Here is a 25,444-nt window from a genome sequence, read left to right as displayed (position 1 = left end):
CGTTAAGCAGTTTATATCCCATTAGCTCCCAAATCTTTTTCTTCTGAAATTTTTCTGAAGTCACTGAGTAGTATACTTGTTATCACTGGCATCCAGTAGAACATTGTTGCACAAAATACCACATAACCAGGCATGGCCAAACTTGGCCCTCCAGATGTTTTGGGACTACAACTCCCATCATCCCTAGCTAACAGGACCAGTGGTCAGGGATGATGGGAATTGTAGTCCCAAAACAGCTGGAGGGCCCAGTTTGGCTTGGTAACATTGTTGCAGGATTGATGGCATAGTGCAATACTGTTGCACTATGAGTTTCCATGATAATGGCTGTGGCCCTGGATTCCTCTGTCATGCAATATTAAAATTCATTTATCCACTTGCTCCAGCAGGCAAGGAACATTGGATACAACCCATTGCCCACAGGCTTTATGCAGCGACCAGAGCAGGGCGCAGAACTTTTTACCTGAATATTTATTAGAGGTTATTAGGAAAAATGTGCTGGATGTCCATTATTTTCCCCATTTTATTACCATGTACTTTCATTCATTTACAGTGCTCTGTGATCTATGTTAAGGTGCATTGTAAGATTCTTTTTCCCTTTGTAACAGTCACATTATATCGGAGATGGCCCAGACTTCCAACGTTCGCTGTTCAACCTTGGTGGTCAAAGTCCTCTGGTCGTATATTACCTTAAGATGCATGGAATATCTAACACCTTAGCAAACATGCGGGCTTACAGGATTAATCACATTGAAATCTGCAAAGTACCATATCCTTTTTAAAAATAAAAATGTAACTTCAGCTGTATTTATAAAATTGGGATTAATTCAGTTCTTTAAAGGATATTAGGTGGGTGCAGTGCTGAGAATGGAAGAATTTCAAGTTTGCACTTCTGAAGATTTGGTTTTCCTTTTCACCAAGGCGAACTAAGAGTTTGGGATCAGTTGCTGCAACTTCTTTTTCCCATTTGCACCAGACGATATCTGAACTGGGCTGCTAAATCATATCTCAGGATCCAAGTGTCTCTCATCTATAATCTACTGTTTTAGAACTGTGTTCCAGAGAACCCTGGGATTCTGATCAGGAAGTTTCTCAATCAGTAATGGCAGACTAGTTACCCAAAAGGCATGTTGCTCACCACAAATGATCTGCAATGTGCGGGGGGGGGGGGCTGCAATGCACAAGGAGTTCTATGGCAGATCTTGGTGTTCCTGAGCAGATGGATCAGTCTGGAATGAGTTTCCTGAAGGCAAAAACTTTAAAAAACTGAGCACTGCACCCACCAAACCCTCTGGCAGCATTCAAGTCCTGAGTTTGCCCACTGGCTTATGGTGGAATACATTCCAGTTGTCCAAAACGATGTGTTCCTATACTACATCTGGATTAGACATCGGGATCTTAAGAATGTGCTATTTAGGAACCTGAACTTCAACATGAATTGTAATACTTGAAAATTCCCTGCTATAACCTAGCCAACCTTTAAGAGAGTTTACAAACTGGGTTTTGGCTATAGTATTGCTATACTAGTACTGGGTCGAAGGCTGTATCCCTTTCATTTCATATGATTTTAAGGTGCAGTGCCTAGTCATTGTGTCGGCTTCCTTTGGTTAAGCTAGGAAAGGTTTTTGGAGATGAGGGTCATTTTAATTAATTTTTGTTCAGTCTTACACACATAACCATTTCCAACAAGTCTGGGTTTTGGCAGAGTTAACCATTCCCAATAAAGATTAATGCCTGAATTCCCTCAAGCATTTTTTTTAATGATAATTCTTATCACTCTGCTCTCCTGTTTCCACAGGAGCAACCTTTTCCCTCAGAGGAAACGTTACAGGATTTGGGGCTTCTTAGTTTAGAGAAAAGGCAAGTGAGAGGCAACATGGTAGAAGTGTATAAAATAGGCATAGTTTGGAGAAAGTGGATGAGAAATGGTTTTCTCCATCTCTTATAATGCTAGAAGTCAGGGGCATCATACATTAACAGACTGATATGCTTTATTATGAGTTCTGTAGAATGACTGATTCAAAGACTGATCTGTGATCAGAATGCTACTTCGTTATAGTAATTGTAGGTTGAACACCACCCATCTCATTTCTGAATCTGCTTAGACTTTTCAACTTGTTTTTATTATTGCTTGTTAGCCGCCCTGAGCCCGGCCTTGGCTGGGGAGGGCGGGGTATAAATAATAATAATAATAATAATAATAATAATAATAATAATAATAATTATTATTATTATTATTATTATTATTATTATTATGATGCAAGACTTTTTTGTGAGTGTATGTTTTCAGATATCCTCTCCCAGCTTGCATTGTTGGCGCCAACTTTTCAGTTTTGCTTTCATCTTTGTTACTCGCAGTAGCTCCCATTTTCCAGTGAGTTTTCAGCCAGCCTTCAGAATTTCATGCTGGACACTCATCAGAGCTCAGAGCTGGGCAAAAAGCCCTTTATAGGTCTGGAGGGAAAGAAGGGGGTCGTTCACAGGTTTGCCCCTGAGAGACAGAGAAGAAAGTTTCCATCTTTTCTTTATCTGCTCATGTGAGTGTTACTGCTTTCTGGAGATTTAGGTACTAGTCCTTCTGCCTTCTACATCTAAAACTATTGTTACTGGCTTCCAAACACTTTCCAGTGTGTCTGTATCATTCCTGGATTTTCAGAACTGGACAGCTGAGGTCGCATATTTCACTATGCTTCAAATCTTCAAGTTACATGTATTTGATCTGCCAGTAACCATCATCCTATGTCAGCATCTTCATCAGAATCTAATTGCTACTGGCTTTTAAAAACAAATCCAGCTGAAAAGATATAAATCAACTCTTTTGGAAAGTTTTTGTTGGAGTATCTAAAGGAAAGGCTTTGTAAACATAATCTTCTGTTCTGATTCTGACACTGTTGGTTTTCTTACAAGGAATTACCTGAGAAGAAAAACTCTCGGAGTTCAGGACTTTTCAAAAATGAGTTTAATCGTAGTGTGACTTTTCTTGGTTTTAACATAAGCCTACCACGATCAGATTCCTCTCAGATAATAATACATAGCTGTATCAAATCTGTTTTGTGGCTCTTCTCTGCAGCCCTAGATTTATCTTAAGGAAATTTGGTAAATCCTTTCTTGGGGCCCTTATTTATTTTACATACTATTTCCTGGTGTGTTTATTTCCCTTGGCTGCTACATCAGCATTGGGAACTGTGTGTGTTTGCATTTGTGATATTTCTTAGATTCAGGTAGGTAGCCGTGTTAGTCTGACGCAGTCGAAATATATAAAATAAAAATTTAAAAATTGTCCAGTAGCACCTTAAGGTAAAGATAAAGGGACCCCTGACCATTAGGTCCAGTAGTGGCCGACTCTGGGGTTGCGGTGCTCATCTCACTTTATTGGCCAAGGGAGCCGGCGTACAGCTTCCAGGTCATGTGGCCAGCATGACTAAGCCGCTTCTGGCGAACCAGAGCAGTGCACGGAAACGCTGTTTACCTTCCCACTGGAGTGGTACCTATTTATCTACTTGCACTTTGACGCGCTTTCGAACTGCTAGGTGGGCAGGACTAGGGACCGAGCAACGGGAGCTCACCCCATCACGGGGATTCGAACCGCCAACCTTTCGATCGGCAAGCCCTAGGCTCAGTGGTTTAACCCACAGTGCCACTCGCGTCCCCCAGTAGCACCTTAGAGACCAACTAAGTTTGTTCTGGGTATAAGCTTTTGTGTGCATGCACACTTCATATATTTCTTAGTTATTGTGTAGGCCTTCATATGTCCAGTTCTTCCTTCTAATAGTTGACTCAGGTGGTAGGTGGCAACAGGGCTGTAACCAAAATGAGGCCTATGAAAAACAAGATGGAGGCATTAGCATGCTTTGGAGGCATCTAAAACTTGCAGAGGTATTTTTAAAAAATAAATTTAAGGGCAGGGTGTTGCACACCCCAATAAACATTCCAGTGAAGACTGCCTGTTTAGTAATTATGTAATTTTTCAAAAGAAAAATAGGAAATGGCTGAAGGGGGTAGAATGGTCAGCTGGAAGGGGCATGGCTGGCTGGCTGAAACACTGAATAGTTGCATATCTGCTAGTAGATGATGGTTTATTGCAACAGGGTGTGAGAGATCTGACTTGTGTTACAGAGCTTCCCTTTAAAACTAAGGTTCCACATGCCTCCAGGCTTTAAATTCAGATTCCCAACTGATTTCACAGAGGAGACCAATGACTTAGCAGATGACCCAGTTCCCCTTCATCTCTCTCACTCTTTCACCCTGGCGCATCGCTCCGCATACAAGAGCAGTGCTAGAAACTGAGATATGAAAGCTAGGAGCTAAATGGCACCTTAAGCCTAGGTTATAGGTGCAACAATGGAATGTCTAGGCACGCTTTTTTATATACCGTATTTTTCGCTCTATAAGACGCACCAGACCACAAGACGCACCTAGTTTTTGGAGGAGGAAAACAAGAAAAAAAAATCTGAATCTCAGAAGCCAGAACAGCAAGAGGGATTGCTGCGCAGTGAAAGCAGCAATCCCTCTTGCTGTTCTGGCTTCTGGGATAGCTGCGCAGCCTGCATTCGCTCCATAAGATGTGCACACATTTCCCCTTACTTTTTAGGAGGGAAAAAGTGAGTCTTATAGAGCAAAAAATACGGTATATATAACAAGAACACAAAGCTGAAAATGAATGAATTGCAGCTAAAATATTATGTTCATTTTTCATGTGGTCTAGTCCTTCCCCTGCCCACCCTCCTAATATTCTTAAGAGGGTCTCTTCTCCAATATTCAGAGAGGAGCTGGAAATGGGGAGGCAGAAAAAGGACCTCCTTTCCTTCCAGTCTGAAATCTTAGGCACAGTGCTGCACCCAGAGCTCAGAAATTGCTGGTGCTAATGGAACTCTCTCTCGCAAAATGCGCCTAGAACAATGGTAGTTTTGAACACTGTACGCAAGTCCCCTTCTCCCCCACTGGCTGCCTTCATGCAGGTAGAGGCGACCTGTAGCTATTTGGGGGGGGGGTAGCTAGGATTTTTGTCCCAGGTGAAGCCTCCAGAGGGATGCCATTGAGGCTCCCAGCCACAGTATGTGTGTAGGCAAGTGCATTTGTAGGGGTGCCAAATGGGTCTTTGACCTGGGTGAAATAAAACCTAGTTTCGCCCCTGGTAGAGCAGACTGTGCATGCCCAAATAGTAGTGAGAAGGTACAATGGTACCTTGGGTTACATACGCTTCAGGTTACATACGCTTCAAGTTACAGACTCTGCTAACCCAGAAATATTACCTCAGGTTAAGAACTTTGCTTCAGGATGAGAACAGAAATCGTGCTCCAGCAGCGCAACAGCAGCGGGAGGCCCCATTAGCTAAAGTGGTGCTTCAGGTTAAGTACAGTTTCAGGTTAAGAACAGACCTCCGGAACGAATTAAGTTCTTAACCCGAGGTACCACTGTAGAGTGGTATCTTGGTACTCAAACAGCTTGGCTCCCAGACGCCGCTAACCCGGAAGTAAGTGTTCTGGTTTGTGAACGTTTTTCGGAAGCTGAACATCTGACGTGGCTTCCACAGCTTCCAATTGAATGCAGGAAGCTCCTGCAGCCAATTGGAAGCCGCCCCTTGGTTTTTGAACCGTTTCAGGAGTCAAATGGACTCGTGGAAAGGATTAGGTTTGAGAACCAAGGTACCGCTGTACTGTGGGTTGAGCCCAGAGGAAAAGGTGAGCAGCAGTGGTGGGGAGGAGAAGGAGGAAGAGGTGGATCTTTCTGAGAGCATCTTGCCCAATGGCCACCCCAAACCATGAAAGAAGCAACTGCAGACCTGTCTTCAGCTGTCCATAGAGAGCTAAGGAGACTTAATGGAGAATGGCTCAGATCAGAAAGACCTGTGGTGGGAGAGGAGAGGAAACAGTATGCTATGGGACACAGAGGAAAGGAGGTTAACTGAATGGGTTGAAAAGAAAATTATTAAATTGCAAGAAAAATGTTTTTTCTATGGTTTACATACTGGCGCATCTCTTGGGTTAATAAAAAACGTAAAAGTGGTCCTTGGCGTGGTTTGCGTTATGCACCACTGGTATAAAGAAACGATAATATTTAGGTAGATTGAAGCAATTTTATGCAGACGCTTGTAGTTCCCCCCCCCCCCCGAGGCTTTGCTTAAAAATGCATCATAATGCTTTGTATATTATTCTTCGGGAAGACAAACAGACCGATCTCGCAGAAGTCTTCCTGCACAGGACCCGCGACATTGGACCTCAATGCCTCGGCTACTCTCAGCCATGTTAATGGGAACTGCTGCCTCACAGTCATTGCCTCAAGCATTTCATTGGGACTTTCCTAGGAGAATCTGCAGAATGGGGCATACTTCCTTTTCTTAAAAGGAAAACGTAAATCTGTAATAACTACATTGCCATTCTTTTTTAAAATAACCTTTAGTAGAAATTCTGTTCACGCATGTGCAATTTCCCCCCCTCTAGTTTCCTCGAGAGAAGGAATATTAGGCTCATATTCATGCCAACGTATTCATGCTACCAGCTCTGATTTATACCTGCGTATATGGTATAAACAGGGACGCGGGTGGCGCTGTGGGTAAAAAACTGAGGTTTTACCCACAGCGCCTAGGACTTGCCGATCGTCAGGTTGGCGGTTCGAATCCCCGCGGCGGGGTGCGCTCCCGTTGCTCGGTCCCAGTGCCTGCCAACCTAGCAGTTTGAAAGCACCCCCGGGTGCAAGTAGATAAATAGGGACCGCTTACTAGCGGGAAGGTAAACAGCGTTTCTGTGTGCTGCGCTGGCTCGCCAGATGCAGCTTGTCACGCTGACCACGTGACCCGGAAGTGTCTTCGGACAGCGCTGGCCCCCGGCCTCTTAAGTGAGATGGGCGCACAACCCCAAAGTCGGACACAACTGGCCCGTACGGGCAGGGGTACCTTTACCTATATGGTATAAACGGCCTCGGTCCAGTATACCTGAAGGAGCGTTTCCACCTCCATCGTTCTGCCCGGGGACTGAGGTCCAGCACCGAGGGCCTTCTGGCGGTTCCCTCGCTGTGAGAAGCCAAGTTACAGGGAACCAGGCAGAGGGCCTTCTTGTTAGTGTCACCCACCCTGTGGAACGCCCTCCCACCAGATGTCAAAGAGAAAAATAACTACCAAACTTTTAGAAGACATCTGAAGCCAGCCCTGTTTAGGGAAGCTTTTAATGTTTAATAGGTTATTGCATTTTTGTGTTTTGTTGGAAGCCGCCCAGAGTGGCTGGGGAAACCCAGCCAGATGGGTGGGATATAAATAAATTATTATTATTATTATTATTAAGATAAACCAACTCTTTATGTTCCTGTGGAATTCAATAAAAGCAGGCCTCTTCCACACTTTATGGTTTTATACCATCATATGGGACGCGGGTGGCGCTGTGGGTTAAACCACAGAGCCTAGGACTTGCCAATCAGAAGGTCAGCGGTTCGAATCCTCGCGATGGGGTGAGCTCCCATTGCTCGGTCCCTGCTCCTGCCAACCTAGCAGTTCGAAAGCACACCAGTGCAAGTAGGTAAATAGGTACTGCTCCGGTGGGAAGGTAAGCGGCGTTTCCGTGCGCTGCTCTGGTTTGCCAGAAGCGGCTTAGTCATGCTGGCCACATGACCTAGAAGCTGTACGCCGGCTTCCTCGGCCAATAAAGCGAGAGGAGTGTCGCAACCCCAGAGTCGGCCACGACTGGACCTAATGGTCAGGGGTCCCTTTACCTTTACCTTTACGGGATTATTAAGACAAAGCAGGGGAGGCTAGTCTGTTAGGCCAAAGGTGCCCTGCCCCAGCAACCTCATCCAGCCTCCACCTGCCTGCCTTCTTACTTGCAACCAGCCCTGGAATTAGTACTGTCAGCTTCCTCCTCCTTAGTTTCTGTGCTGCCCTTGTAGAATTCTGTAGTGGAGAGCATGGCAACAAACCAGTCCCAGCGGGTGCCAGTCATCACTGGGAGGAAATACTTGCTCAGCTCACTGAACCCCCACAAAATGATACTATTGTGCCATTTAAAGAAATAAATGCAACATGTTGATTTACAACTTGCGTTGGGCTTCATAAGACACCAGAAGTATTTGTCTCTAGAGTGACAGTGGAAAATGTCAACACCACCTTCTGTCACAGAATGGCTTTTGGAAAGAAAGAAAGAAAAAGGAAACTAACATTCCATTTCAGAGCCAAACAAAATAAACAGGATTATAAATTTATTGAAAAACGAGCTCTATTCATGAATTACTGGAACAGCAAAATATAATATAGAACCATATGTCTTCTTCTCCCAGCTTTAAGATACCACTCTCAATATTCTTAGCATTCTCAATATATGTAGCATTTTCAATATTCAATATTTCTGTATTCAGTATTCTCAGTATCTCCAACCTTATAGAAAATCTGGTACTTTTATGCTTGACTTCTATCCTTATTTTAACTATTGTATATAAGACCAGGCTGTCACAATTGCTTGATGGTTTCTCTTCTTTGACTTGTCTGCTTAACTCGTGCTTAATTCACATATGTATGTTTGCTTGTTGTAGATTTTGTAGCTTGGCCTTATAAATAAATGTTACAAAGAAAGGCAAGCCTGAAAAATAAACATCTTTTCCCTTGACTGCAATAACAGCACACCAGCTTCTCCGACATACAGAGATGCTATTGCAGAAAGTCAAAAAATTGCAGAAAAACGGCACAACGATTTTCTTAAGTATTGCATTCATTAAGCAACTGTCTTTACTTTGAAAAAAGCTCTGTGTACAATTGGAGGGTACTTTGGGGACGTCACGTGAGGATGGCATGAATTAGATTTCTTGCCAAGCAGCAAAAAGGAAAAGGCGTATTGCGATGCCTTAGTCACTCCCACTATGTGCTCTATGAATTATCTGCCGCTAATGTTCCTATGTTTTAATGCTAAACTACAGATTCAGGAGAAGCAATGAACTTGCACAATAAGCTTGCAGACACCCAGGTACTTTGGTCACTCTTGGCAGTGCAAGTTGTTCATTTTCATATAACGAATAGCAGATGTCTATAGCTGCAATCCTCAATGCTGATCACCCTCCAGAAAACACTTGTTCAATGGCACTCTTTCAGGGCTACTCAGCAGCAAATGATTTGAGGAATGCTGGGTTTCCAAGCAAACTTACTGGAAAAGCAGAGATAAGCTGCTGCATTTCATGTACAACTCCATATTTGCTTTTTATTTGTTTTAAACAGTGGGGTGAGTGAAAGTGTGTGTGTGTTCTTATGGATAACATTGCAAGTGTGTCATGCATATGGCTTTGCTTTTCAGTTTTGAACATAAGTGTGCTGATGAACTAGCACATTTACAACGCCAGAGGAAAAAAGTTAACAGAACATACAAGAGGTTTGCTTTTAACTATATATTTTTATGTAGCAAAAGGTTAAGGCTCTCTTATCTTTAGGAATGTAAGCAACATAATGGCCAGGGCTAGTGGATCTCTAACCTGGAGGTAGGTTCCGTTGAATTAAATTGGACTGGCATCTGAGCTAGACATGTATAGGTGTGCTATTAATTATATCTTACTTGTGGGAAATGCTACACTACTTAAAAGTGAAAGCAGTTGATGGATAAAATTGATTTTATTATTTGTACTCCATCTGACAGGGTTGCCCCTTAATGTCAGCAGCTAGAAATGCATGAGTTCTGTTGTCAAACTCTATATCCTTCTTCATAGTGAACTGAGGGCCAAACTAGATAAGTGCAAAATCAGCTTGCCCACCCCCTCCAGGTGATGAGTGTATATTTAGTAAATTTGTATACCACTCACTCATGAAATAATTTATCTAAGCGGTGAACAACAGACGTCGTTAAGACTGGAGGCAAAATAGGTCTGAAGCTGAATGCTAGCAAGCTGGAAGTGCTATGAACAGGTAGTTCCCAGGAACAGCCATTAGGGAGTCAGCCTATTCTGGATAAAGCAGCACTCCCCCTGCAGGATCAAGGTTGTAGCATGGGAGCACACTCCTTCGATTCCAGGCTATTTTTGGGAGGCCCAGGTGGCCTTTGTGATAAACACCCTAGAATTGTAGAGTTGGAAAGGGACTGCGAGGATCATCTAGTTCAACCCCCTGCAATGCAGGAATCTGGATATAAGGAGTGCTTATACCCAGGCCTGACCATTCTTGGACTGGGACAACTTGGCATTAGGGATTCAAATTATAATAATGCCGTTTTTGACACTGCCTTGCCAATACGCTTGTCCAATACGCACTTTTCTGTTTTCTGCTGAGACAGACTGGGGCCAACCAACACACTGCAATGTGCTGTGTGTGAGACTACCTTGAATATGCTCTGGAGTCTGCAGCTAGTGCAGAATGTCACTGCCAGTCTGTTACATGGAGCACCGAGACCAATACTTAGAACTCTATACTGGCTCCTTGTTAGCCACCAGGCCCAATTCAAGGCGTTAGTTCTGGCCTACAAGGTCCTATATGATCTCAGGCCCAATACTTAGAGGAGCACCTCCAACAATACCTTCCAGCCCAAGTCCTAAGGTCTTCAGGGGGAGACCCTGGTGGTGGTGTCAGTGGTCAAGGCCTGGGGGCATGGCATGTGGCAGTCTTTCTCTGTAGTGCCCCCCTCACTAATGGAATACCCTCCTATCTGAGAGTTGGTTGTCCCTCACACAGTTAACAATTAGGCATCAGCTTAAAACTGCCAGGCCTTTGTTAGCTAGCTGCACACACATTAAGAGGAATAATTTCTTGTCCATTGGGTTGCATCCAACTAAGTTCTGCTCACAGTAAACCCATTTAAATTAATATATTTGTTAGTTATTTCCATTATTTTCCATTGCTATTTCCATTATTTTCCATGGGTCTACTCTCAGTAGGGCTAATATTGTATGCAACCCAATGTCTTTGAGGACTTGTAACGAATGGTTGACAACTGTAATTGTTTTGTGAGATTTTATTTTGTTTTAATATTGTTAGCTATCCTGGGCTTCAGCGGGAAGAAGGCTGGGGTATAAGAACAATAAGTAAGCAAAGAAACCTCCCTTACAAGGTGCAAATGTTTGCTAATGGAGATATGAACTCTGCACCAGCTTCCATAGCCTATTCAATTTCTAAGATGTTCCAAAATAATAATAAAAATAACAACAATGTGGGCCAAAAGTTGAGTGTAGGAGAAATGGAATTTAACACATAAGCTGGCAAAGGTGAATCCTAAATTCCAGATGGTGGCAGACTCGTTTTTATTGGTATGTTGAAAACAGTTGAAGTGTTAGATTATTCACTTCTCCTGATTTATAAGATTCAAGAAGTGTTATGTTCTAGTCATGAAGACAGGCATATATATGGGACATAGTTCACCCTGTAGCACATGAACTTTGAAGAAAGCAGCACATTGTGTTTGCTTGCCCTATATGCTAGAAATTCAGACAGATGAAATGGAATGTCACTTTGGCCAGACTAAGTAGGAGGGACGTTGTGGTTTTCTACAAAAGCGCAGCAGTGACAAGAGGGGGCCCTGGAACACAGAGCTAAATTCTACTGAATCATACTGTGTCCTCTATTCTTTTCTTAGGATGTTGGCAACCATCACTAAGAAGCGTACTGAATCAAGGCTGCAAACAGAGAGCTTTATAAGCCAAAGGGTATGTCACTTTTGAGATCACCATTTCCAGTTTTTAAGTAAATCTTGTGGCCTGGATAAAGAGTGGAAAACCTACTTAAGTTGGCCAGAAGATTGTGCTTTTCCTACCTGTTCCATTCAATACCAGTCATACACTCAAGTCTCCCTTCAGCATGCAGTGCAGGAAACAAGTTCAAAAGAATTCTCCCTGTTCTTCATCTAGGCAGGCAAAAGGTGAAAGCACCATCTCCAAAGCCCACTCAGCATCTTTGACCCACTTCTGGATTCAGGTCCATCCTCTAGCAACTCCACTGAATTTCTGAAGGACATGAGACTTCTTCCTTCCCACCAACTTTAAAATGATCAGTAATGTCTGAAGTAATCTATTCAGGTTTTAACTGCCCAGAGATGCAGCAACCTCAATTTAGTATTTCCTGTAGCATCAATACGTGAAGTCCATCTGCAGCATATGTTTGGTTTTCTGGGTTCCTCCACACAGCTTCTAATTGTCCCAGTCACTGGGCTGGTAGCTGTTGTTAGCCTACAAGTACCACAACGGACTTAACCCCACCCCATAATGATCAGGCTCAGCTCTCTTCTCCTGCTGCTTTTGCACACTGAAACTGAGTATATAACCTCTGATTCACGAAGGCTGCAGAAGGTGGGCACCAGCCCCTTCTGTGGGTTTCTCTGGGCATTTAACCGTAAGGCCAGAAGAATTTCACTTGTGTCCGGGGGTGGGTGTCTGTTGCAGGAAATATTTTTTGAGGGTACCCATTAAGATGGGAAAGGCAAAGTTAGAAATGGCAGGAGAATTTCACTAACTGCCTGGCCCTCATTCCACTTTCTCCAGCCCTTGCTATCTCTGGGGACGGCCTTTTATGTGCTATGAGAACCTGCTCTTGGTTAGGATAGCCAGTCCTAGACATCAAGAGGTGACCTGCCTTGAGAATTGTGCATTGCAGCTGCTGATTATGTCTTATCCCAGTGGCGAGAGAATCTCTGCCCTGAGTGTGTGGGAGAAAGAAGCATGATGGAGCCAGAGGCTGCTTCAGCTCTGCTGATGAATCCCACAAAAAGTGTACAGGGTCCATTGCACTGAGCCAGATCCCACCCCCCCACCCCACTTCACATGCTAGGTTATTTTCTCCACTTAATTCAACAGTTCGTTCTGGTGTTTTGTTTGAACAGGAAACCCCAAAGCCATGCCATTCTACATCCACACCCGCATCTACATCCACATCCACTGTGAGTTCAGCAGCTGAAGACCTCCCTTAGTAAGATACATGTAACAAAAGCTACCTGATTCATTCCTTGTGACATACTTGATATTAAATACGCCTCTATCTTCAAGTCAATAAAGAAAGACAGAGCAGCATTTAAAATTTTTCAATCTGATTCATTTCTTTCTCTTACATTAATAGGTTTTGGCAAATAAAGTTTTGTAAAGTCCAGACAGAAATCAGTGTTTTGGATGATCTCTTTTAGAAGCATAAGTTCTGCAGGAAAAATTCATTACAACAATTAATAGAACTCTTAATTTTATTACAGTTATTTTTCAAAATGCATTCTAATAATGGATGTTGCTCATTATAATAAAAACAAATGATTTGTTTACTGTAGCTTAGGAAGTCCTGCCAACTTCACAGTGCCCCAGATTATGCCATTAAAAAATTTAGGACTCCAGAAAAATTGTCGCTCCACCACCAGGGTTGGTAGCAAATAGGCTGTTTCCTCCCAGCGCTAACCTCTGGTTATTGTTTTTATAGTAAGCCTCTTTCACATGTGCTAGGAAACTCTCCAGCTTCTCCACAGGAACCATTGACACAGTGCAGCCACCCCATCCTGCTCCCGTCAGGCGCGACCCAATGGCTCCAAATTGCCTAGAAGAACAAAAAGCAAGTAAACAGATTTTCAAAGCCGTAAGTCAAACTGAGAGTGTGTGTCGCATGCAACATGCCCACTTGAACACAGTGCAGTTAAGTGCCTTGGAATTCATCTCATTTTTAGACGCTTAGAGTAGGAAGAGGCAACTGTGAACAGGGTGGTGGGGTGCTTAATTCAGTCCTGAAAGGCTTCCCATCTGGTCCCCACCACAACCTAATCACTTGTTATGCCTGCTTCAGCCAGGCAAGCCAATGCACAGGCAGGGGGCTCTTTAACCTCTCCAACATGAATATTAAGAGAGGTCACGAATGAACCACATTTGCTCATTCTTCTATGCCTATGTCTTGGAGAACAGATGACTTATATTGCACCAGAAGGGCTCTGGTTGCTGAGGAAAGGTGTATCAAAGACAGTGAGCGCAGCCAACAGGCCTTTATTAAATTAAACCTATTACCCCTGTTAAAGCTTTGTTGCCGACCAGATGCTTAAAAGTTCCTGTCTGCATAGAAGGCAAAGTTATTTGCAATCACTTTTTTCAGGCATCATTTTTCTGCTCAGTTTTTGGATTAATTTATTTATCGTTTTCAAATACATCCATCCTTTGTAGTGTTTTAGAACATTTATATAAGTAAGCACTGAGGGGGAGGCAGAAGAAAGATGTCATTTTGTTTACCAGCATTCATCAGCAAAGATCCTTTAGTTTATGCCTAGTTAGTAGTCATAATATAAATTTCCAAATCTGGTAAAGTCCAGATGCCGAGCAGTTCTGCTCATCAGGATGAGGCACCTCACACTTTTCAAGATTCAGCTGCTCCTTCCATTTATAGCAACAGACAGGAAAAGGGAATGTTGTGTCATTCAGAGAATATCCAAACACTTTAATCACTCAGCATTAGGGGTTGTTGTTGTTGTTAAAAATGCATACTACCGTATTTTTCGCTCTATAAGATGCACCAGACCACAAGACACACCTAGTTTTTGGAGGAGGAAAACAAGAGGGAAAAAATCTAGAAGCCAGAACAGCAAGAGGGATCGCTGCACAGTGAAAGCAGCAATCCCTCTTGCTGTTCTAGCTTCTGTGATAGCTGCGCAGCCTGCATTCGCTCCATAAGACGCACACACATTTTCCCTTACTTTTTAGAAGGGAAAAAGTGAGTCTTATAGAGCAAAAAATACGGTATGTATTTGCTATCTAAAACAATGCTGAGATTGGCCCAGTCAAGGTTTCGGCTTGCCTTTGTGAAGCATGGTAAATTGATATTCCAAAAGGGGAATGACACTTGTTCGAATAATAGTTGCATTATTATATAAAAAACCCCAGAACTTGGGGAGGTGTGTTATTGCAGTTTGCAGCTGGTGTTTAGCAAGGTGATTTGGAGCAAAGTCTCGGTATTGTTAACCCATTCCCATCTTCATTCTTGACCAGGGAAAATGATGATGGGACTTAAGAGTTGGGTTAAACTGAAACTCATGCATTAGTCCCAGGCTGAACCAGGCCACAAAGTTGGCTGGCCAACCAGAATAGGAGTTCACAGGAGAGTTCCCCTTCTCAGTGCCAGAGACTGAGCTGTTTTGTCTCCTCCATCTAGCAATTTGAAGTAATTTGAAGTAATTCCTCTTGACTTAGAGCAGTGCTGTTGAGCTCAGAAGAAAAATTTCTTTTAAGGTGGTATTTCCAAGAAGTCTCCCTTTATTAATAACTCCTCCAACTTTTTTCCAAGTAATGGGCAAAATGACAGAAGGTTTCAACCATTAACATGAAACTCAAAATCTATTCTGTGGATTTTTAAAAAATGTAGCGCTGACCAATTAGTGGCTAAGCATTTTGGCACTCCAAACCCTCACCATTATGAATCTTTAAAAAAAAAATATGGCAGGAACTCTTTAGGAAAACCCAAATATGCTGGCAAACCCAAAAACATCTGTATATGCAGATTTTGCTTCACAGTTCAAAACCTTGTAAGAGATGCAAATCTGATAGACACAAGCAAAGCTGTGGCACATGGTTTTAGAAAGGATTTTTAAACCTATGCATAGCAGCTGGCTATGATTGTGTATAAAAGCCATTTAATATATGCAATTGCTACCCATTACCATAACCATATCAAGCTAATGTTTTTGTTAGTCAGCTTTTAAAATAAATGACAAGCAATAAAAGGCCAGGGGGGAAATATCGGTCATCAGTGGAACAATCCAGGATGAAATACAATAATTACTTAAATAAAATATCTTCTGCATGAGACGAGCAAAATGAACCAACGTGTTCTTAGTTGCATGCAATTCGTTTCCTGTCATAAATCTCCTAGACCAGTTTAATTATGGCTGCCAAAATTGATATCACTCTTACTTCAGTGAAATCTTAATAACCACACAGTTCATATTGGCACTTACTCATCTCCATCAGTTTCTGTGTTGCTTAATGTGTATCTTATAAAGCAGGGGATTTATATAGTTGTGGCCATTCTTCATTTTTATTCAGCTTCCCGGTTTGTCATAGAGCGAGAATCCCATTTCAATTCAGACATCACACCAAACTATTATTCACACTTACCATACCACAGTTTGAGCTACCAAACGTACATGGAAACATTGATTTCGACCATCTTCCTGCTTTCAGTTTTTATCTGCTCAGCGCACCTATTGCTATAGTTCCTCAGCTTCAACAAGCAGCTTCAACAGATGCAATCCAGACGTAACACAAACCATAGGTGACACAAGCCATGATTTACAAATTCACCTCAAATCTCCATTTCTGGTTGAAGTTTCCTGACTGGTTGTAAAACGTTTGTCAATTCAAACAATATGCCAAACCATAATTAGGTTTCCTTAACCATGCTTTGGCACAAGGCCTGAACTGATTCTCGCTGTACAGCAGTGGTAGCTAACCTATGGTCCTCCAGATGTTGGACTACAACTTCCATCATCTCTGACTGCAGGTGACTGAAGTTGGGATTCCAAAAACATCTGGAGGATCACAGATTGGCCACCCTTGTCATATGACTATAACAAAGACAGCTTAGATACATAATTGCTTTCTATGACTTGGGGTTTCTCAAGCTTAAAACATCCCTGTGGTTAGTCTCAGCACTAAGTGATATGAGAGACAGTGGCAGACATGTAGCACCCTATGGTGCCCTTAGTTTAGGGCAGGCTTCCTTAAACTCGGCCCTCCAGATGTTTTTGGCCTACAACTCCCATGATCCCTAGCTAGCAGGACCAGTGGTCAGGGATGATGGGAACTGTAGTTTCAAAACATCTGTAGGGCCAAGTTTGAGGAAGCTTGGTTTAGGGGGTAAGGAGATTCTAAAAGGATGAGGAGGGAGTAAGTCTTAAATCTGGGATTTAAAGGAAGGTAGCAATTGCACCAGATTATTGGAACCTACCTGCATAAGTGGTTGGGCTGCCCCAAGGTAAAACAGTTCTAGACAAAATTATTTTCTGAGATCTCACTGATAAATGGACAAACAATTCATCCTTTGTCTGGCTCTTTTGAATTTGTTTGTAGATTTGGATCAAGACCTGAATAACAAGGAAATGATTTTGCATCTTTTGACAGTGAGACAGGCCACAATTGCCAAATGTTGGAAAACTTTTTATCTCAATAATCTAGGCTATTGATATTCCCAGACTTGGCAAATCACCACTTTTGAAATATCTCACATGCGCTAAAAGTGGCCACGGGCCAAATTGAGAGGTCACTTCATAGCCATTTGGTCCAATTTTATTTTATATAGTAATACAGCATCTGCTTTAGACCTTGGAGCTTTCCCCTTTGGTATGTTTTATTACTGACCCAGTAAATCACATAACTATATTCTCTTGCATAACAGCCTGCTTATAAACATGGCAAAGGAGAGAGGGAATGGGTGTTGCTGGAGAGACACATATGATAAATAGGCAGAAAAAGGTGCTATCTGAATCTCACTTGAGGACACAGTTGACTGACAAACACTTCGGCAAATATTTCCCTTAAGAGACAATCCTTAAGGACTCTGCAGGCCACTGCTAAAAGTATGACAATAGAAATATATCTGCTCAGCTCAATGTCAGGTTTTATATTATGCAAATGCAAATGCAAAGAAACAAGCCACCGATTGCCAACTGAAGACTTTCAGTGAAACTCACTTCTGGGAACCATCTGTACTTTAAAAACACACAGACTGCAGTTGAGTACACAGCTATGAATATCTGAGTTTCGCTGGTGTTTGGTCCATTCTAACAATATGGTTCTATAAATGTGCTAGGTTGTGGCTTTAATGCCTAGGCTGCAATCCTTGTAGCATGCCATTAGCATCACTGCCACAAAATCAGCCTAGAGCAGGGTACTGTAGAATAATCTGTATGGTGAGCTGGTTTGAAAGCAATCACTGTATCTAGGCTCTACATTACTGTATCAAGTGTCCCTGCACTCTTTGAGGATACAGAAATAATGTCTCTTCCACAAACTTTGCCAGCACTTCAAGTCAGGAACCCCCCAGGGCCTCACACTCTTATAGCATAGCCTAAGAAGGATAATAACCTTCACTTAGCTACTTAGTGCACCAAACCACCAGCACATTCTGCCAAACACTTGTGGCATGACAACCATACAATATGGCCATAATGAAATAGTTTAGATTCTTTCTCGAGTGCTGAGTTTCAGACTGGCCCAAGACAGCCTCGGCATATTAGATCAAACTATTACCAACTAGCTGTACACAGTTACACATGAAAAATGTAGTAAAGTGTTGGATGAAGCTGGGCAGCAGATGCCATAAAATTCACTGTATTCTCTTATATTAACAAAATGTACCAACCAGTTCTCTTCTGTCATGGAAAGAGCAGCTGATTGTTTGCGAGAGCTAGTTTTGGTTTCAGCAAATGCTATTTAAAAACCTCTCTAGTGGGTTGCTACTGGATGATCCACAGTAAAGGAGCTTTGTCCTACTATGAATTTGTATAGCACCTAATGTGAAAGAGTTTTGACCTTGCTTGAGACAATAAAGGGAAGGAGCAAAAATAAACAAGTAAACAAACTTTTTTCCTAGGTTGGGAAAGTCAGGAGCTGTAAATACAAGTACCGTATTTTTCGCACCATAGGACGCACCGGACAATAGGACGCACCTTGTTTTAGAGGGGGGAGAACAAGAAAAAAAAATCTCTCCCTCTCTGCCCAGGCCCCTTCAGCGAAGTGGCAGGAGGCGTTGCGCAGAGAGGGGGAGAATTTCCCCCCTCTTGTTTTCCCCCTCTAAAACAAGGTGCCGTTTAAGGTGCGTTCAGACGCCTTCAGGCGGCTACCTTGGAAGGCTCTCCAGGCTTCAGATTCCTTTCGACCTGCTCTTTGGGGCTGGCGGGGGGAAGCCCACCACCAGCCCCAAAGAGCAGGTCGGGGAGCAGCGCAAAGGGGCGCGGCTATAGAGGCTCCTGCCATAGCTGCATGTCACCTCTCCAGCCGGGAGAGGGTCGCGGGGGGCTTCTTTATCCCCGCGCGCGCGCTCTCCCGGCTGGAGAGATGGCGCGCGGCTAAAGAGGCTGCTGCAATAGCTGCGTGTCACCTCTCCGGCTGGGAGAGGGTAAGCGGGGCTTCTTTAGCCCCGCGCGCGCTCTCCCAGCTGGAGAGGTGGCGCGCGGCTATAGAGGCTCCTGCCATAGCCGCGCGTCACCTCTCCAGCCGGCAGAGGGTCACGGGGCTATGCTGTCTTTGCTCTATAGGACGCACACACATTCCCCCTTCATTTTTGAAGGGGGAAAAAGTGCGTCCTATGGTGCGAAAAATACGGTATGTTTCTCTTGTATTTGGGGAACAGCCACTGCTCAGTGGTAGAACACATTCTATGCATTCAAAAGGTCACCAGTATATCCAGGCAGGGCTGGAAAAGGCTCCTCTCTGAAACCCTGGCATTCTGGTCCAGATTTAAATTGTGCTTTAGACGCCAAATGTCTAAAAAAGTAGAGGCAAGTGTCCCTTATTTGCTGCTTTCTGTGAACTCTGACATGTGGTTCCCCATCCAATTTGAAACCATACTGGATCCTGCTTAGCTTTGCAAATGTGCTTGCAGTTTTATTGCTGCACCAAAGCCCTAGGGCAGAGCTGGTAAACCAAAGATGATGGGTGATGTAGCTCAGCAACATTTGGCTAGTCACGGATTCCCCACCCCTGTCCTAGAGCACCGGTAACAGTTTTTAAAAACAGCTTAATGTTATGGTGCACATTCACTGCAATCCAACCCACATGCTCAAAAGAAAGTTCACTTTCCATGGCCTTTGCAACTTACAGACAGATGTCCACCAGCTGATTCAGTTCAGGACAGCTGCACTCATATAAGTCCTTGCAGCTGGCATGGCTCTGGTTCATTAAATCCCCCAATAACTGAACTGCATCTTCAGGTGCCTCTGTACAAATCTTCTTAAACTCCAGGACTCTGGCAGCTTCGCTGTACACATGCTTAGCACGTTGGTATAATTTAAAGGTGGTCACTAAATTTAAAAAGCAAGAAAAAATATTCAGTGCAGGAACAAATGGAAAGATGTATGATTTATTGCTATCAGATGTGGTCATGTGGCTTCCAGAGAAAACTGGTAAGAAAGGTGATCCAACATTTTCCTATCTCTTTTGTTTCTCCTTTCTTTCAGTCATGTCAGTATTGGTATAAAAACTGTAAGCTCTGATCCACAGCAAGGAAGATGGTATGCAGAGGGATAGGGGACTGCAGTTATCACGACATAAAACATACCATGCCAGTCAGCTGTGTTGTATTCTGTAAAGTCAGCAAACTTGGGGGTTGAAATAATGTGGTCAGGAGGAAAGTGCTTTAACAAACATACCCCAGCAGCTTCCTCCATTCAGCTTTTCTTGCTGCCCCACTCCCAAGTAGGAACAGACAACACTCCTTCCCCTGGTTAAGCATCCTGAGCAATGGCGCTGCTTGACAAGTGTCAAAGCATTAGAGCTACCTCCATGGTTTGTGGTCTTCTTAACTTCCTTCAAAAATGTCTAACTGACTTTCTTTTTTAAAAAAAATGAAAGACAAGAGTCTGGAGCCCCTGTTGGTATGCAACCCAATAAATGTGTACCTCCTATATCTGTCAGCATCTGAAACGCCATGACTAGCGAGGTTGTCTCATTGAAATCCACAATATGTTTCTCCTGTTGTGTTTGCTCACAAATTCAGCATTCATTCATTTACTACATTTATATACCACTTTATTTTCTCCCAAGTTGCTCAAGGTGGTGTACATTGCTCTCCTCCTTCCCATTTCATTCTCACAACAACCCTATGAGATGGTGACTGGTCTAAGGTTCCCCAATGAGTTTCATGGCTGAGTGGGGATTCAAACCCTGATCTCCCAGGTCATAGTCTAACACTGGTTCTCAGGTGGCAACAAATACCTTTCTGAAGATTTCTGAATGAGCTGTGTTTCGAACTTTCATGCAACTAAAGAACTGGGAACTACCAACCAACCTCAGCATCATCTGTAACCAGTGTTGGCCCTGACAACAGGGTGGCACTGTTATCTGTGTAGGACCTGACACAGGTGAATGAAGAACCTTTATAAGATTCTCTCCACCAGTAAATTTCATATAACCCAGACCAGCAAATACGGTGTGTAGTTTATACTGTCAATGCCTAGCCTTGTGCCAGCCCCCAAGTGAGTAGCGTTCTTCCAGCATGAAATATATAACCTCAAAAGTATTACCAACCTTATCAAGTACTAACCTTGCCATAATGATGCTAATGGTTGTTGAGAAAGTGTATTTCACTGCTCTTTATCTCAAGCATTATCCTATCCCTCTATCACCTTTACTAACATTTTTGTTGAAGTTTATTTTGTACATCTCTTCACCAGTCCCTTCAACTCAGGCTACATTCCCAAACTTACTTAATAAGCAATAAAGCCCTTTTGAACAAAACTTGCCTGATTTCTGAGCAAACATGCATAGGGTTGAACTACCAATCACCTAGTTTACATTTCTCTCTCTCTCGACCATTGTTTATTTATTTATAACATTTATATCCTGTCTTTTTGCCTGACCACAGGCATCTGAGGCATCTTCAAGATTCAAAACAACACGGCAATAAATTCTAGTGGAAGTGGTTTACATACGCAGCTGTGAAAGTAACATATATGTATATATGAGTTCAAGGGATACAAATATTTTCACATTAAAACTGAATGGCCCTTTCATGCAGAAATACTCCAAAGGGCTAAGGCCTTAATTGCATCCACCAGAGACCCAATCTGGGTGCCAGGTGGAGATCAGCCAACATATTTTCTCTATTGGGTTCTTGGATCTTTGGTCATGTTGAATTCTGGGAGTGATATAAAACGCCAGTAGATTTTTTTCTTGTAGGAAAAGCTGAATAAAAGATGGTACTCAAATGCACTTCATAGCACATCATTCACAACATGCGTTGCCACCGTAAAATGTCCATTTTAGCTGGTTTAAATTTGAGAGACATTGGTTTCCTGTCTCCTCAAGGACATGGGAAGCAGAGGGGGAATTACAATGATGAATGAAGAAAACAACATCTTCAGAGGTGCCAGGATTATTTGGCCCGATATGAAACATAACTGCTGTTAATGAGAATGGACCCAATGGAAGAGTTGCCTAAATACATCATTGTTTTGGAATAAGATTAAAACCCATCAAAATTGGAAAAAGCTATGTACCCCAATGGAAATGACCCCCCTGGGGTGGGTCACTGAACAATGGAAGGAGTTTTCCCAATTCCCAAATTACCAAATCCATTCAGGAGTACATTTTGTCCCTGTGTTTATGAATTGGTCTCTGCTACTTTCGCACCATGCAATGCACAGTATCGCTGCTGGGTGGTTTACAGAGGTGTGTGTTGAAAACAGAGCATTCCTCTCTGGACAAATTCTCTTTCCAGACTATTTCCTTTTGAAGGCATTATTTTACAGCGGGGCAGTTTTTAAAATGTGCATTTGTTTAGGGCATATCTGAAAGTTGCGTGAGAGTCTGCCATTGCTCACACTCTCTTGTAAATCACCATTGAACAGTAGTAACCCAGAGAATGAACTGAAAACATGTCTGGTTTCAATTTGGAGGCCAACATCTTGCCAAAGGCTGTGATTGATTCAGAGACCACCCTTCGGTAAAGCAACGCTTCACTGGCCAGATTACCTTAAAGCACTTCGCGGTTCTCTCAAGCTCGTCACGTTACGTACTGGCCATGGGAATCATCTTTTTACTTCTTCCTGCCAGCCAGACGCTGGAAAGGCATGTTCTCAACAACATTCTGTCATGTAAGAGAAGGCTCTATAACCTCTCCACATTTGGTTTTGCCTCTAATCTAGTGTAATCCTTTCAAAGCAATTATTACATCCAAAATGACAGAAACCGGGGTTGCATTGTTGTTTTCTTAGACTTTCTTATTAGAGTGACTGTTTGCCAAGCAAATGTGAGTTGAGGAATGATAGTATTTAATTAAGGGGCTCTATTGTGTGTGGGACGTGGGTGGAGCTGTGGTCTAAACCACAGAGCCTAGCACTTGCCAATCAGAAGGTCGGTGGTTCGAATCCCTGCGACGGGGTGCGCTCCCGTTGCGCAGTCCCTGCTCCTGCCCACCTAGCAGTTCGAAAGCACATCAAGTGCAAGTAGATAAATAGGTACCACTTCGGCAGGAAGGTAAACAGCATTTCTGTGTGCTGCTCTGATTCGCCAGAAGTGGCTTAGTCATGCTGGCCACATGACCCAGAAAAACTGTCTGCAGAAGTGGGCAAACGGCGGCTCCCTCGGCCAATAAAGCGAGATGAGCACCGCAACCCCAGAGTCGTCCACGACTGGACCTAACGGTCAGGGGTCCCTTTACCTCACTTTTATTGTATTTAGCTGGTAGAGCAGCCCAATTCTTGGAGAAAACCACAAGTACTAACACATGATGGATTCTAGTAACGAGGAGTCATGCAGCCACTTAAAGGTCTACCATGCAGCACTGTAAGATGCAGAGGTGCACATCTGCCACCTCCACTGACCAGCAAGACAGAGAAGTAGAAAGGACTATAATTTGGGCTAGTTCCCCCCACCTAACCTACATAGTTAAAGAGTATTAACAGCCCATCTCCCATTTTATTTTTAAATGTATTGTGATTTATATAGTATATACAAACTCCACAAGTAACAAAAAAGATCCAATAACCGTTTCTGCTTTCCCTTGGACAAGCAGATTATACAAACATCAATGCCATTTAGGATGGAGTATCAGTGTCCGTCTTCTTTCAGTGTACATTCCCAACAACAGGCTGGAATCGGATTCATTCTAGATTAGGCTTTACAAACTGTTCCAAATTAAGACATATTGTGATGATAATTGCATCTCTGTGTTTATCTGGTTCACAAACTAAACAAAATCTTCTAAAGCTGTGTGAAAGGATTCAATTTGTGTTTGCTCCCTGAATACTTGAAAGTAGTGTGTTAGTGTCTCCATTGCCACTAAATACCATAACTTCTTATACCAGCTTCTCAAGTTTAGCCCATTAGCATTTTTCCAATGTTAGGACAGTACAGTGGTACCTCAGGTTACATACACTTCAGGTTACATACACTTCAGGTTACACACTCCATTAACCCAGAAATAGTGCTTCAGGTTAAGAACTTTGCTTCAGGATAAGAACAGAAATCGTGCTCAGGCAGCGCGGCAGCAGCAGGAGGCCCCATTAGCTAAAATGGTGCTTCAGGTTAAGAACAGTTTCAGGTTAAGAATGGACCTCCGGAACAAATTAAGTACTTAACCCGAGGTACCACTGTATAAGTCTAGCCACTACCACCATATGTTGGAACAATTCTTTGGCAACAATGTCTAAATTGAGACATCCCCCAAAAGTGATAGAAGGCATAGTTGTGGATCTTTGGTGACTTGACACTTGGCTCATCTCCTCAGTGACATTCTTCTAAAATATTTCTACTAAGCATTGTCACCAGAGGTGCTAGTAGGTCTCTAACAGCCTAACCTGTGAACAATCTTTAAATATTTGTACTTAACAGAGGACAATATCATTCTGAATGTTTTTATCAGCCAACCTAAAGAAAATATAGCATGCTGGGTCAATTTGCTTTCCTAAATCTATTTCCCATACAGCCTTAAAGTTATCAAAGGTTGACATTGTCAGATCAAGCAGCAAACCTTAAGAGACTAAGCCCTTGTACCCTCCTCATAATCATGAATCCACTTTTCAAATGATGTGAGCTCCCTTTTATTAGTGAGCAAGTAATGAAAGACTGTCCTGGATTAAGCTCCAGCCATCCAACCCTTCTCCTGCAATTTATATTTTTTATTTTGACATTTGACAGTGTCCCTCTTTGACAAAAGTCACCTGAATGGAAAAGCCATTTATCTTTCAATTCAGAGCAATATGATTCCTTAATTGGGCTATGAAAGGAGGAATAATGGAACACAGGCATTAACAGAAAGAAGTAACGAGACAGCAAAGCTACCAACACCTCCATTTCAATACATGGAATGTGAATCACTTAGCAAGCACCACCAGCACTGGATGGGAATATGGCTCACAGACTTGTTCAGAGGAGGTATACCACTGGGTACCAAAACACTAAGAGTCAACCATGGGGGGGACTATTGCCTTCCTGCTCTGCTTGTGGGCTTCTCAGAAATATCTGGTTGACCACTATGGGAAATAGGATGATGAACTATATGGAGCTTTGGATTGACCCAGGAGGGTGGTACTTTTGTTCTTATGATACACTAATGGAAACAAAACCTCCATGGAGAGGCCCAGATTCGCAACCACAATTGTCTTACAGGGCCACGCTTCTCATCTTACAGTTGAGCAGCTGAACTTCAGGTTTCCCAAGGTTACATAAAGCAAGCAAAGCAAAGCTGGCACCCAGATTCCTGTTGTACATCAGGGTGACTAGCCTGTGGCCTTCCAGATGTTACTGGACTTAACTCCCATCAGCCCCAACAAGCATGGTCAGGGATGGTGTTAGCTGTAAACCAGCAACATCTGGAGGGCCACAGGTTAGC

The 25,444-nt window shown here is 42.9% G+C and overlaps 2 protein-coding genes across 9 annotated transcripts in view; one reads left to right on the top strand and one right to left on the bottom strand.

Annotated features, from left to right (window-relative positions):
• The window catches only part of FAM227B (family with sequence similarity 227 member B), a 114,344-nt gene extending 101,381 nt beyond the window's left edge, over positions 1–12,963 (top strand). For 3 of the 5 annotated variants that reach the window (XM_053365361.1, XM_053365363.1, XM_053365360.1), the window contains exons 13-17: positions 606–767; positions 8,602–8,678; positions 9,264–9,338; positions 11,523–11,592; positions 12,762–12,963. In XM_053365361.1, coding sequence (XP_053221336.1) covers positions 606–767; positions 8,602–8,678; positions 9,264–9,338; positions 11,523–11,592; positions 12,762–12,848 — 471 coding nt within the window. In that variant the 3' untranslated portion in view covers positions 12,849–12,963. Of the gene's footprint in view, positions 1–605; positions 768–8,601; positions 8,679–9,263; positions 9,397–11,522; positions 11,593–12,761 lie in introns of those variants that run through there. The other 2 variants (XM_053365362.1, XM_053365364.1) reach the window with 2 other exon arrangements.
• Positions 12,964–13,245: 282 nt separating this feature from the next.
• The window catches only part of GALK2 (galactokinase 2), a 75,497-nt gene continuing 63,298 nt past the window's right edge, over positions 13,246–25,444 (bottom strand). Inside the window, exons 9-12 of one of the 4 annotated variants that reach the window (XR_008327542.1) lie at positions 19,712–19,913; positions 16,841–16,976; positions 14,131–14,271; positions 13,377–13,453 (exon numbers count right to left, since the gene is read on the bottom strand). Coding sequence is in view for 2 of the 4 variants with exons in the window: in XM_053365365.1 (XP_053221340.1) it covers positions 13,246–13,453; positions 19,712–19,913 (410 nt within the window). In the remaining 2 variants the exon portion in view is untranslated. Of the gene's footprint in view, positions 13,454–14,130; positions 14,272–16,840; positions 16,977–19,711; positions 19,914–25,444 lie in introns of all 4 variants that reach the window. The other 3 variants (XR_008327543.1, XM_053365365.1, XM_053365367.1) reach the window with 3 other exon arrangements.

The sequence above is a fragment of the Podarcis raffonei genome, chromosome 14 (assembly GCF_027172205.1).
Source record: "Podarcis raffonei isolate rPodRaf1 chromosome 14, rPodRaf1.pri, whole genome shotgun sequence".
Classification (NCBI taxonomy): Eukaryota; Metazoa; Chordata; class Lepidosauria; order Squamata; family Lacertidae; genus Podarcis; species Podarcis raffonei.
This window is presented reverse-complemented; position numbering and strand designations above follow the sequence as displayed.